The sequence below is a fragment of the Histoplasma capsulatum genome, genomic scaffold (genome assembly GCF_000149585.1).
Source record: "Histoplasma capsulatum NAm1 scaffold_1 genomic scaffold, whole genome shotgun sequence".
NCBI classification, from domain to species: domain Eukaryota; kingdom Fungi; phylum Ascomycota; class Eurotiomycetes; order Onygenales; family Ajellomycetaceae; genus Histoplasma; species Histoplasma mississippiense.
Window position 1 is genome coordinate 5,921,359 of NW_001813982.1, and position 13,481 is coordinate 5,934,839.

Genomic DNA, 13,481 nt, shown 5'->3' on the forward strand with positions numbered 1-13,481 from the left:
ATGCATCGTTTGCTTCTGTGATCACACCAAAATTAAAGGTCTAAAGGATTTTTTAGTTGTCACTGCCTAAGTTGCAAGTCAATTAGGGACGTAGCTGGTTGTCTCAAAGGGCTAACTGCCACCTGCACCTGTCGGGGGGCAGGGATTAGTCGCATAGCAAACTATTAAGGCATCTCCCATGCGCCGACGGTCTGGAATAATCATAAATAGGCGCGCCTACCTTTACTAGGTGCTTGATTCACCGGCTGTCTGCTAGGTATCCAGTCCACCTTTGTCTGGCAGGAAGATCTCCGATTTACCGAATCCTCCCACATTAGCAATCTTCCAGCACCCAGAGATCAGCTGGATGCCATCCGCATATTGGGAGGCAAACATAGACAGAGAGCCGCAGCCTACCGCCCTTCTCCCACCTGAATATAGCTGTAGGCTTTGTCATGCACGTCAGTCGCATCGGCAGCGTTTGGATAAACCTGTTAATTTTCTACCCTGCGAGACTGATCTACCCAGTTTCGCCAGAGCTCATTTGCCTCTTATCTTGCTGTATCACTGCATTACTCACCTACTTCATCGTTCTGGTTACACAAAGGCACCAACGGCTGACGAAAACGCGATTTCCATTGGTTTCCAGTTCCCTTTCCCAACAACCGCACTCCACGCCGAGTCCTCACTGCAAGAGAAGAAGGTAGGAAAGAAAACAACCACAGGATTCGAAATAAACATTGCCAAGCATCGACGATCGCCCCACAACAAATGGGATTCCGTGGATTGGAGAGATCAGTAACTCCACACCTTGCCATGTTAAGTTAAATCAACTAACTCTAATCGATTCAAGGTTGGCCCAGGCCCACCCAAGGAAGGGTCCACTCTTCCATACTTGATGCTGCGACGATGTGGTCTTGTTTTCACAAGTACCAGCATCGCGGCTGCGTACATATTACTCTTGCAAGTCGAAGAGGAGAGAAGAAGGGGGTTCTGGTGTCGGGAATCTCACCTCCCCGATGTCGGTTTCTAAAAAATAAAAAGTTAGCGAGATTCAAAGTGATACATCATTTTTATCATCTACTGATCTTATTCGTTTTATGCTGTTAGCCTTCCTTCCTTCGTTTTTCATTAGCTCATTTATTGCCGACCGTGCAGTCTACTGAACGGCGAAGTGCTGTGATCTCAAAAATTTCCTGTCATTTTATTGGAAGTAGCTCGAGAAAGAACAAGTTTTGCAGTTTCTTCCTGCCCACTAATGTGCGTCTTCAACTATCTCAATAAGGACCTTTAGGAGATAACTAATAACAAGAATAAACGCACAAGCTTCGTCATTTCACTACTACTCCAGATCCTAACTGAATATACATACGTCTTTTCATAGATGTAGGTTTAGGTTCTTGGGGCCCTTGCCTCTCTGTGACACATTTACATTTACCGCTGGCATTTCAACTGTCGAGTATGGTGGCTACATGATTCGTTTTCCACAACCCGGAAGACATAGTGAATCAAAACCCTCCCCAACTATTGTACTCCATTCTACGCAAGGTGTTGCCTTAGCTCACTCGGCAAAGATGGGCAAGTATGTATAACCTTACACGCCTCACTGTAGAGAATTAACCGTTCGAAAGAAATAACTTTCGTGAGTGGAGTAGGGATATGTGCCAAAGCTCTAGTGGGGATGGAATTTCAAAACAAACTGCAGACTCCTCCATTGGGAGTATAAGAGGATGGATGATAGGGCTGCTTCCATGTCAGTGTCGGCATGTATTCCCTTTATTTTGATATGGGCTAATTAATTATTCTCGACATTAGTAGTGGTTCGCGAAAGCGACTCTTAATTGCCCCTCGTTTCTTGAAAAACAACTTGCTTCAAAGATTCTGCTGGTGAGCCGTTTGCTTTTTTTTTTTTTTTTTTTTTTTTTTCTTTTTTCGGTTGGGTTGCCCATCAATCATATCAAGTTCGTGGGGTATAATATCTGGAGCCAACCAATATAGACATGTATCCCATGACAACGAAAATGCTGATGGATGTGCTGGGCCCCATCACCGACTCCCCTCCTGTTTCCTTCCTGCGCAACTCAAAGTTGAAATTATTGGTTCTTTTGATATTTTCGTGTCTCCGGAAAATATTCGTCGAGTAACGGCGTACGGCATACAGAGCACATACCCCATCCACACAGGTCCATCCTCATCAACCCAAAGGACAACTCGACAATTTACCTTTGATGTTTTGGAATCGGGGATTGCAAGTACGTCATCCGAGGCTTTTCGCCAGCGCATGGAGCGGAGAGCGGAGAATGAAAGAGTAAAATCCTCGGTAGGGACAAAAGTTTAAGGTATTATTCAATGTTTTGTTCATTTTTTTACTTTTATTACCGAATTTTTCCTACATCGCTTGGGGGACAGCTGGTTTAATCCCTGGTAATATGTCTAAATTTTTAGCTTTGATCCCCGAGAAACTGTCACAATAAACCTGCCGGATTCACCAATCCGATTATGATTATTCAAAAAGAAAACAAAAAAATGAGTTTCTCAGTTCCTTTTAGCCAAAGGAAACCCCATTTCATAGGTTTCTGGTTCGGTGGGGGCGAAATAACTAGTTGCGTCGTTTGATTTTTCTCTCCCAGCCCTCAGTCCCCAACCCCGAATCGACAATAGCGATTTTTTTCCTAAATTGTACCAGACGGTCGGGTTGTCATTTGTTTGCTGCTAGCCAAGCCAACTGATGTATTAAGTCCGTGGAATTAGGCGTCCCCTAGAATATCTCCACGATCGTTTTGCTTCGTGTTTAGAACGACCGGAATGTGTTAACGACGCTGAGGTAGAATGCAAGTGATCCAGTATTAGGGTCCTTGTTTGAAGAGTTATGGAATGAAGTAGCTAGGCAAGAGTGCAAATCAATGCATTTGGACAGACAGTGCGATTCGTGGTCATGTCGGGAGATTCATGAAGGCATTTCCTCGCGGTGAGAGAGGGGAGAATGGGAGAATGCTCGAGTAGCTCGAAGCGAAGCACTAATACGGACATGTGGTTTGGAAGAGATTTGTGATACAGTAGCTAGACCCGGTGGTCTAACGGTTACATTGTGAAACTCGGGGAGAGAATATCCTATCACGAGCTACCCTTCCTTCTGTTGATTATCCAAGGCAAGAAAGCTGACAGGAGCGGTTGTCGCTGCGATATAGGAGTGCTCGTGTCGGAACGATAGAACGTCCGAATATTGACACAAATACTGAATATCAAAAGAATAATGAATTGATTATGATAACTCTGATCATTACATGATAAAGAGGTTGTATTTATAAGAGGGGGAATGCTCAATTATAAAAGCAAGACAGTGCTTGGGTTTCAAGAAGTGAGAGGTGATATAAAATCTCCAATATACGAGATATTACGAGATATTATCTCCGACAGTTCAAAGCTCACTTATCCAAGCCTTCCTGGCCCAGGTATGCCAGCGCAATGGGCCCTGCAGAGGGAGAGGAGGGACACCATAAGTTATCTAATATCAGTCTTCAAGAATCAGGGATATACGGCGAAAGGAAAATATTGAATCGTTCTTGTGAGAGGGCAGACAGTCACAAGCTCCAGGGTGAAGCTTTGATAAAAGCTATGTGGAACCCTGCCAGGAGTAACACCACCAAACTGCTCCTTTCCAAATATAATGTCGGACTTGGTGGTGTCCTCTCTGCGTCGAGCAAAATTATTGGGCTTCGTTTCGATCAGGTCAAGGGTGGGTTGACTCCCTGGATGCCCTAGACATTCGATATCCAGGTTCTGCCCGAGCCGACACCCAGTCTCTGAAAAGCCCCTCCCCAACCCGATTGGCGTGCTCCGGAGCCTCACAGTCGCATTTCATGGAAATACCTCTCTTGCAGTAAGCGTCCAGCTGGGCGACAAGGTTCCTACGGATGTGGATGCGGCAGCGTCGCGAATCTGTTTCGAGTCCGCGGTTAGCTCTCAACAGCTGTTGGGCCTTCGTGTGGCTCGTGGTAGTGCTGACAGGGTTCGCACATATCGCCGTTGGGTTGTGATGGCTTGCAACTCACTCATCACTCTCCAGACTCCGAAAACGTATTAGGAGTGTGAAACCGAACAACAGCCCAAGCGAATGATACCATACGACTACCCAGTGGGGACGAGGGGTACGCAGCACAGCAGCTCCGCAAAGCTGTTGGGATATGTCCAACAAACCCGTCATCCTTTCCCTTCTCAGGAATCGTGCGCGGACACTCGACGACGCACGATGTTTATCACACGGGAAATCCTCCTTTTGATGTCACTACTGAATAAATGGTTTCCGAACCCCGCAGAACAGGGCCCATACCGATTTGTTGCTTTCAATCCGCACATGGTTTCTAACTTGCGCCACCCGGTATCAAGTTTCATCAGTGTGAAGATCCCAACACAAAAGGCAACCCCGGAAAGACTTGCTCAGGAGCCGAGTGCTTGAGCCTATGTAGCTATTTGCTGGGGAATGTGGCAATCGCATCTATCGCGGTATCGTTGCAGGATTCTCGCCAAAACCGAGCCTTGTAAGACACCGTGTTTATCTCGAATCCCTCTACGCCGTAGCCGAGCTATCACACCTTGAAGATGGGTTAATATAAGCGCGAAGAGGGAATTTGTTTGAGCTAATTTTCTCGAAGCCCGGAGCATGACATTAACGGCCTACTGGTCAAACTTGTGATATCGGTCCCTCTAGAAATGTGAAATCCCCTTTATTCCTGCCAACAGAGGCAAACATTCTCCCACTCTCCCACACCCATGGCCAATGTTTCGTCGCTGTTGGCTTGGGTGGCACCCGTCGCCGTGAGGGATTTGCAAAATTCTCCCATTCAGGCCCCATAGGAGGTTAGAGCCGTTGTGGGTGGCATCATAGGCGCCCGCTTTGGAGACGTGAGGCAACCGCAAATGCTATAGTTGAAGCATGATTGCTCAAGGCAGTAAGGAAAGCTAGAAGCCAGAAGATGATGCAATGTTGCACGTAAAACAGGCCCAGAATGAAGTATCCAATTCATACGTTTTCTTTTCCTTTCTCCGATATGGATGGGGCTAGCTTCCCCTGAACCCCGACGACCCTTTGCATTCCGCCTCGTTTTTTTCAGCTTTTTCCCTTTATCGCAAATTCGTTCTATTTCCCTGTCCATACCTCTTCTTATTGTTTTAATTTTTCACTTACCCTGTCCGAGAGGGCTCCGCCTGCCCGGTTCAGCCGAGCTCCCCACCTTTGTGCTTCGTTCGGATGTCCGGCCTGCATGCGTGGGTGCGTTGGTGGTACAGCCATCTATAAAATGCTCACTTAAATGGCTATGATACAGGTAGATATTAAATCCCCGACACAATGCTATTTGTCAGAAAGAAGAAGAATCGATAAGCTCAACCCTTAGATGCTTGCCGACGGGGGTTGTCGCCGGAGAAGGGTTTAAATGCATTAGGATATGTATTTGTTTTCAATGTCATGCTGCTTGTGTTTTTGGTATTGGAGCATGGATGGAAGAGTAAGTGAGGTTTATTCTGGGCATCGAAGGCCTCACAAAAATTCAGAACTGGGAATTCACCCCCTCCCTCCCCTCGTAATGCGTCACCAAGAGAATAGCAGCAAAAGAAAGGAGTATAAAAATGAGAAAATTAAAAAATAAATGAAGCCGCATTTCCCTCTTTCCCTCAAGACTAGTATTAAGCAATTAACGAATGTATATTACAAATTTGCCAACCCAAAGCACCTCCAAATTCATTCGGAGGGATGAAGGGATAGATAACCAAGCCAGCCATCTTCAGCTCCAGGTGAACAAAAAGAAAGCCAAGAGAGCAGCGTAATCAGGACGCAACAGAGAAAGTGTATCGCGCACCAAAACGATGAAAGCAAAGGGTCCCCCCACCCATCCTTCCATTTTATCCGAAACTTCCCCGTCCTATTTATCCATCCGATCCAGTCCATATTCCAGATCTATATTCACCACACCTAGCCTCCACCCTCGATGGCGACTACTAGTCTCATGCGTCGACTGAGCCCACGTCGCCGCGGAACTACTTTATTACTGTTGCTGCTGCCGCTGCTGGGGTGGCGGTTGTTGCAGTTCTGGCTGTGGGCGAGGCTGAGATTGAGGCTGCTGACCAAGTCCAACCTGTAGCCGGATCCCAGAATCCACAAGCTGCTTTTTCGTCTCATCAGAAGAAGAATAAGGACGCATTTGGCCCTCTCCCTCTCCTGGAACCAAAACTTGGCCCCAAATATACCCACCGGCCCCCTGGCTACCCTTTCCCGCGGCCGCTGCCGCCATTTCATCCTCCCGCCGCCTGCGATCTTCTTGTTCAGGCGTCATGCTTTTGACAGGTACGCGGACGGGGGCATCGGGAGACGCTCCGCTCATCAGCTTGGGACTGGGTTGGAGTCTCTGGATGGGTGGTAGGATTGGTGGCTGTGTAGGAGTAGCATTCATGCTTCCGGAGGTACTGAAGGAGGAAAAAGGGGATGAGGAGGTGGCGGTGGATGGGAGGTGGTGGTTGTGGATGGGCTGGGGAGTGTTTGGTGGGGCTGAGGCCAGAAGTGGGAGGCGCTGTTTGCGATGGGTATTGTTTGTGCGGGAGGAGAAGAATGGGCGAAAGTGTTTCGGGATGGGGTGACAGTGGGGTTTGTGGGGGTAGATATAAAGGAGTGGGAGCCGTGGGATGAGGGCCTAGGTATCGAGTAACTGAAGGTGGTTGTGGTGTGAGAGCGGGGTGGAGAATAGAAATCATTAGCGCGAGGCGAGGAAGATAGAGGGAGTGAAGGTGCGGTGTTTGGAACCGTGGAGGAGGATGGAAATCCAGCTAGAGGGCCAACATCTCTGTTTCCCTGGGTTGGGGACATGGTGGGCCGGTTTTGGATGGGGGATAAGAAGCGGCTGGCGTCTCCTTGTGTCGAGGGCGACGATGAGGGACGTTGAGGAATGAAGGAGCCCGTATTTGGGTTGGGATACAGCCCAGGGGGTTGGTAATGAAGAAATTGCGGAGCAGGGCCGAGAAGTTGGGCTTTGGGTGGTGGGAGGCCATTTGATAGCATATTATTGGGAGGGGGTAAAGGGGAAGGAGACAATGATGAAGATATGGACTGAGGTTGATGATTCAAAACCGGTTGAGGAACAGGAAGTAGACGGTAGAAACCATTTTGCTTGGATTGCGACAATGGGCGTTGTGGAGACGGTGGTAATGTTGGCTGACCAGGTTGTAAATTAGATTGAGGGGGTGGTAAATGTTGTCCCTGCTGAAAAGTGGGTGGTGGATGGCCGTTTGCCAAGGGACTCAGAGTTACGGGTGGCTGTGATGGAGCAGTAGATGGGCGTTTGGATTTCTTGAATGAAGGTGAAGCAGAGGTATCCTGTCTCTTGCGTCTTTCGCCATTTGCCTTTTCCTTGCTGCTAAACGGGGGAGAGGAAGATGCACCAACGCGGAACTTCAACGGGGGGATCTTAGGCAGGTTGGCCTCCTCGATGCGCCTTTGGCAGTCACGACAGATGAAATGAAAATTGTCTTTCTCAGCTTCGTCCTGTGGGATGCCCAGGCATTTGATATGTTGCCAAACATTACATTTCTCGCAAGCGACAATGTGGGAGCCATCATCCTGGATATCAAGTGTTAGTACGACAAGAGCCGTGAAAAGGACAGTGGAGTGGAATGACTAACAAGATTCTCCCCATGGACACCACACCCTGAACAGTCAAAAGTCCACTGTTCCTCATTCTGCAAAGCCTCAATGTCCTTCTTGCGCTTTTCCATCTCAGCTTTTAAGTGTCTCTCCGACATCCTCGACTCGCCACTCTCAATCTTCTTCGCCTCCTCTGCTATCTTAGCCAGCTCCTCCTCGTGAAGTTTCCGTTTCTCCTCACGGTCCTTAAGGCGCTGCTCACGCGTCATCATCCGATACAAGCGCTCTTTCTCAATCTTCTTCTGTTTCTCCAGCTCCTTAAGCGCCGCTATCCGCTCCGCTTCCCGTTTGCGTGCCTCCTCGGCTGCCTCCATTTCCTGACGCTCCCTTTCTTGCTTACTTGCAATTCTGCTGGAGCGTTTAGCATTGGCCATGAGCTGCATACTCAGCAGTTCCTTCTCTCTTCGCTCCATCTTGCGCCGGTGAGATTCCTCGGCTTTCTCAATGACGGGGATAACATTCTCTACAAGTTGATCGCGAAGGAATTCTTCATTGGGATCTTTGGACCTTCTAATCGTATCCAGGAAGGCGTTATATTGCGCAAGGGTAATCGCGATGCATTCCCATTTATAGCCGCCGGCGGAATCATGTTTCACGTCTCCATTTGCATCATTTTTGGGTTCTTCTTCATCCTGCAAGCCAGAGAGCTTTCGTTTTCTCGCAGCACGAGCTAGTGCCCGCCCCTTTTTGCTGTTTGCCTTTGGTTTCGCGGCTTTGGCTGCTGGGATAGGACGGTCAGTTCGACGGTATAACCTGTTGTCGTCGAGTACGTAGTAAAGTCGCTCGTCACGGTCATACCCAATTTCATCCACGCGCTGTTATTTTCATACGCAATTAGTCCTCGGAACCGGGAGCTTGATTTATGGGAGCGGGAGTAGGCCCAGCCAAAAAATATATCAATAACATACCCATTGAATCTGGTCCGTCTCTTTGCTTTCCGGCATCCGCTCACGTATGCGATCTGGGTTCCAGAACGTCCATACAGACAGTTGCTGCAAGACACGTATTCGCTGGAAAAGATCTAGATCATGAAACTTTATCGGCTCCTCCGCGTCACCGAATGGGTTACGAGAGGGTGCTTTCGCTAGATATTGTCTCCTAGTGTAGTCTTCAAAATTTTCATATCTATCATTCCCGAAACAAAGAAAACAGGTCAGCCAAATTGGGTTTGCTCGACACGATAACGGAGGGAGAATCGTTTGGCATACGTGAGTCCGCGATGGGATGACACAAATTTTAGCAGGGTTAAGCCGATATCGAGAAGTTTTTCCGAAGGGCCAGGCTTAAGACATTCGGATTCCAGTTCCTACCGCGCGATATATATCAAAAAGAGAAACCGTAATCAGTAAAAGTTGCTCCCCTCATCGATAGCAATCACAGAATTATCAGAATCGAGGGGAAGAAGAATGTAAACCAATAGCGGGTGCACAGCTGTCTATATCGATAGAATGGGCCAAAGTAAACAGTTTGGGGATCACTCACGTCAATATCAATATCCTCACTAATCTTCACTGCCTTCCCGAACGAATAGATAAACTGGATGAGATTCGAGAACTCCCACATGTTGCGAAGTTGGTGAAGCAGGCCAGGTTCCACTCCATCCTGCGGTGACGACGACGGCAGCGGCTCATTCCTCTTAACGACAACACGGACACTGGGATCGTCCTCCTCCGCTTCCTCTCTGGCACGTTTTCGCGAGACCATTGCAGGAGGAATCCGCAGGTGGCAAACAACAGACGAGATGGTTTGACGCGTAATGCCGATCTTGTTCCGTCCTTGAATGGAGGGGGAGGAGCGGACGGCGCGGATCGATAGGCTAAGGAGGCGGAATTTCTCGACTGGCGCGGCAAGGAATGGGTAACTAGCTGTCTAAATCACGACACTCCAAGTGACAAGTAAGAAAAAAGAATCAGACAGAAGAACAAGCAGCTTTTGTTTCCCCCTCCTTCGCCGGCTCTAATTTGACTATTGCCCCGTAGAAACGGGGATAGGGAATTGCACGAAAGCGGATATTATGTAAAAGAGGAGCTATGAAGGAATACAAGACGCGCGGAAAGACGCAATACGGTGAGAAATTGCAGCCTCGGCGCTTCTCCTTAATCTTTTTGATGTGAGAGGGACGCCCAGTCACGGGATTGCTTAGTCATGGATGGTGTTGGCGACGCCGCACGTCCACTTTTGGAATAGCGTGGACGGAGAAAAGCTTAGCTTTGGTTCCAGGCGGGTCTGCGGGAGATTGAGGGCTTTTATATTTAGAACACTGTTGATACCATCGGCTGGTACCATATAAATTGGTGGTGTGTGCAGGGGCTTTTGCAGAAAATGTAGCAGATGGTCATCAGTAGTTAGATGAATGGAGAGAGCCAGAGAGAGTGTGTGTATGTGTGAGCATCAATTCTCAGTCTCACCTCTCTTCCCCCTCAATATGCATATCATAAATGATCATGGACTAGGGCCTATTTTGTCTGTGTATGTGTACATATAACAAAAAAATATTGAAAAAAAAAAAAAAAAAAGAAAAGAAAAGAGCCCCAGGAAAATAAATAAGCTGATGAAAACACTTGGATGTTGACAGGGAAAACAAACCATGTAGGAGAAAGATGAAATGGAAGAGCTTGCTTCTTTCATTACCATGAAAATGGTCTTCTATACATATATACACACGTGAGCGCATGCACACACACAACAATTGCTATAACAAGGGGGAGCCGGGGATAGTGTGGGATAGTGTGGTGTATTACATGAAAAGAAAAGAAAACAGAAGGAGACCCAGGAAAATTCAAGACTCAAATCAAACCCCCATCAATCACATCAAAAACTCTTCCTTTCCTCCAGTTCGCTCCAAGAATTTTTCACCCATTCAGTAAATCCCCTTGAAATCAAACAAAAGTCAACCAAAGCACCAGAGCACTCCAGCACCAGCCCCATCTACAGCTCCAGTCTTGTCAGAGTCGGATCATCGAAGCGGGGGAAAAAAAAAATCGAAGCCCAGATCAATCCCCAAAATTGATTGGAAATAAATGAAGGAAACAAAAAGCATAAGTTAAATAAGTGGCCACGCGGCAAATTTTTCATCTCTTCTCTTTTCTTTCTTGTTTGCTTGCTTTCGTTTTCTTTCTTTTTATTTTTTTTTTTTTTTTAAAAATAATGATTGCAATAGTGATGTTCCTTGTTCCCCATTATGCTCCTTTTGGGTTGTTCATTTCCCTTGGTTTTGGGGTTCTTGAACCTGTTTCCGCCCTATGTACGTATGTAAAAAAAAAAAAGGGGGGGGGGGGGGGGGGGAATATCCAAAATGTCGTACTGCCCACGTTAAATAAAATACCATCCACACATGTGAATTCGAAAGTTTGTCTGTCTGCTCTGCCATGTTTTCCTCTTTTCTTTCTGTTTTGTTTTCCTCCTTCATCTCTTTCTCATTCTGTTCGTATCAGAGCAGGGGAGTTATCTTTTACCATCATGAGCACAGGAATATAGAAAAAAACAAAAACAAAAAAAAATGAAGGATGGTCAATGTGGTTTTCTTTTCTTCATCCTCTTCTTAATTGATTTTCTTTCTTCTTCTTGTCAACTTTTTCTCCTATTCTTGATATTAATATTTTACAAGGTTGTGCCGGTGGCTGCGCCGTCGACAACGTTATCGGACAGATTAATCAGAAGTTGAGCCAGGCAGCGTTTTGTCGCCGCATCATCTCGGAGGACTGATGAGAATGTTGCATCGCGAAGGGGTTCTGGAAGACATTGGCGGAGGGCCTCACGAGCGCGATTATTATCACTCAGACTATAGATGGAGATTACACCAAATGAGTTAGAACGGCAAATTCGCGAATGTTGGAAGGGAAGCTGGAAAAGACAAAAGAAGTTGAAGAGGACATACCGAAGAAAACAACGAACAACATGCTTGAGTAATCGGACAGTCTGCTGCTCCACAAGTTGGGTAACCATATTACTCAGCACAGTTCCGACGGCGTAGAAACGCTCATACGTCGCACAAATATAGGCAAGGCCAATATCATCTAGTAGGATCTTTTGTACAATGAAAATAGCAACAGTCTTGCTGAGTTCTGAGCCCGTCTCCATGATGCGTAGGCAGAGTGGGATGATTTCGGTGGTGAGGAGGAAGTTGATAACATCCGACGAATCATTCTTCACCAGGGCGCCAATCACGCCAAGGGAGGTTAGACGAAGGTATTCAAAGGGGCGGGATTTCGAGGTTGTATTGAGGAATGGGTAGAGAAAAAGAGGGATATGGGCTATTTGGTAGAGAATCGGTCAATGAACAGTTCTCACACTCGCATTAATTTCAGTGGAAAGAAAGACAGTAAATATATTTTGGGGGGGGGGGGGAATAAGGAGTTGGCGATAGTACCATTCAAGAAAAGCGTGCGCGTTTCGTTGTGCGACGCAACACATTGTAGGAGAGCAAGAGCATTGCAAACCCGATTCGAAGCCGCAGCAGTCAATTGCGATGGATTCAACAGCGGATAAACCGAGATAATTTCCTGTAATAACGACGTCATGACTCCTGTTCACAGGCAATCAGTATTTTTTTAAATAACAAATTAAAAAAATTAAGAGAGAAAGCAACAGAAAAGAACGAAGAAGAAAAAACAATACCGAACGAATGCCAAATTATCAATGCCAGCTCAGGAACCTGCTCGCGCTTCTTGCTCAGCTCCATCAACGCCGCCTCCCGCCGGGCGGGATCCATCAGCTCCGCCACCCAGACGAGCACCCGCCGGTTCTCTTCGCTGATGCCGCCGTCCATATTACCGTTAGCAGCAGCAGCGCCCACAGCGGCAACACTCACGCTATCTCCACCGGACGACGTGACCTGGTTATTCGCACCGGCACTGGTGGCGGCAGGGTTGTTGCTATTGTTATTACTCAGAGCTATCCGACTGTAGTGTTGGTGTTGGGCGACGGCGGCAGCTGCAACTGCGGCCTGCGCTTGGGCATGCTGTTGGGCCACCAGGGATGATTGGGGATGGGGCTTCTGGGATTGCTGCTGTTGTTGTTGCTGCTGCTTTTGTTGTTGTTGCTGCTGCTGCTGTTGCTGCTGCTGTTGCTGTTGCTGAATCCAAGAAGCGTCTACCGCGGCGGCAGCAGCGGCGGCGTGGGAATATTGCCCGTGTTGGTGCGAGAAGACGTGCTGGGTTTGAGCCTGTAGCATTGCGAAAGCAGGGCAGGGGGGAGAAAAATCACCGCTTTGGGGAGCTTGTCCCCGGGTGAGTAGCCTTTAGGAGACGCTCCACGGGGGACTGGGGGATTTGGAGCGAGGAAAGGAGGTGGAATGTTGGTCTAGGAGGAGATGTTTCAGCAATGCCCGGCAAGATGGCGAAGCTGAAGCCAGACGTTGTGTCGGTGACGGTGTGAGAATGGGAGTGGCTGACTCGGCTCGGGACGACTAATGATCCGTGGGAGATAATCACCCTCTTTTTGATTATGCAGGAACATCCATGGATGTCTGCTTGCTGCCATTAAACTTGTCCAATATGGGTTTTGTATCATTTACAGCCTCGCTGCTCATTTATCTAGTTACGTACAGAGTCCTAATGTTCCACGTCTCAAACATCCCAATATCATGGTCCCATGATCCATAAAATCCACATGATCCAGGTAGTTACATCCCCCAAAATGTCCTTCACAACAAAATGGGGATAAAAGTTCGAAAGAAATATAAAAGGAACAAAGGGTATGTCCAGCAATATATACATCAAAAATCATGGAGATGGCATATCATAAACATAAGAAGGGACATTAACGGAGACATTTTCTGTTTTCATCACCCATAATAGAAATAAAAAGTGCA

The 13,481-nt window shown here is 47.4% G+C and overlaps 3 protein-coding genes across 3 annotated transcripts; all 3 read right to left on the reverse strand.

Moving 5' to 3' along the window:
- Positions 1-6,020: 6,020 nt before the first annotated feature.
- Positions 6,021-6,425, reverse strand: HCAG_01695 (predicted protein; the record flags this gene model as incomplete). The annotated part of the gene is made up of 1 exon (XM_001544598.1): positions 6,021-6,425. The coding sequence occupies one exon, from the start codon at positions 6,423-6,425 to the stop codon at positions 6,021-6,023; it is 405 nt and encodes a 134-aa protein (XP_001544648.1).
- A 771-nt stretch (positions 6,426-7,196) lies between these two features.
- On the reverse strand, positions 7,197-9,373 carry HCAG_01696 (predicted protein; the record flags this gene model as incomplete). Its single annotated transcript, XM_001544599.1, has 6 exons — positions 7,197-7,382; positions 7,412-7,585; positions 7,648-8,484; positions 8,578-8,794; positions 8,878-8,975; positions 9,152-9,373. The coding sequence occupies 6 exons, from the start codon at positions 9,371-9,373 to the stop codon at positions 7,197-7,199; spliced, it is 1,734 nt and encodes a 577-aa protein (XP_001544649.1).
- Positions 9,374-11,269: 1,896 nt separating this feature from the next.
- On the reverse strand, positions 11,270-12,842 carry HCAG_01697 (cell differentiation protein Rcd1; the record flags this gene model as incomplete). The annotated part of the gene is made up of 4 exons (XM_001544600.1): positions 11,270-11,450; positions 11,547-11,922; positions 12,039-12,194; positions 12,287-12,842. 4 exons carry the CDS (start codon positions 12,840-12,842, stop codon positions 11,270-11,272), a joined length of 1,269 nt encoding a protein of 422 aa, XP_001544650.1.
- Positions 12,843-13,481: the final 639 nt, after the last annotated feature.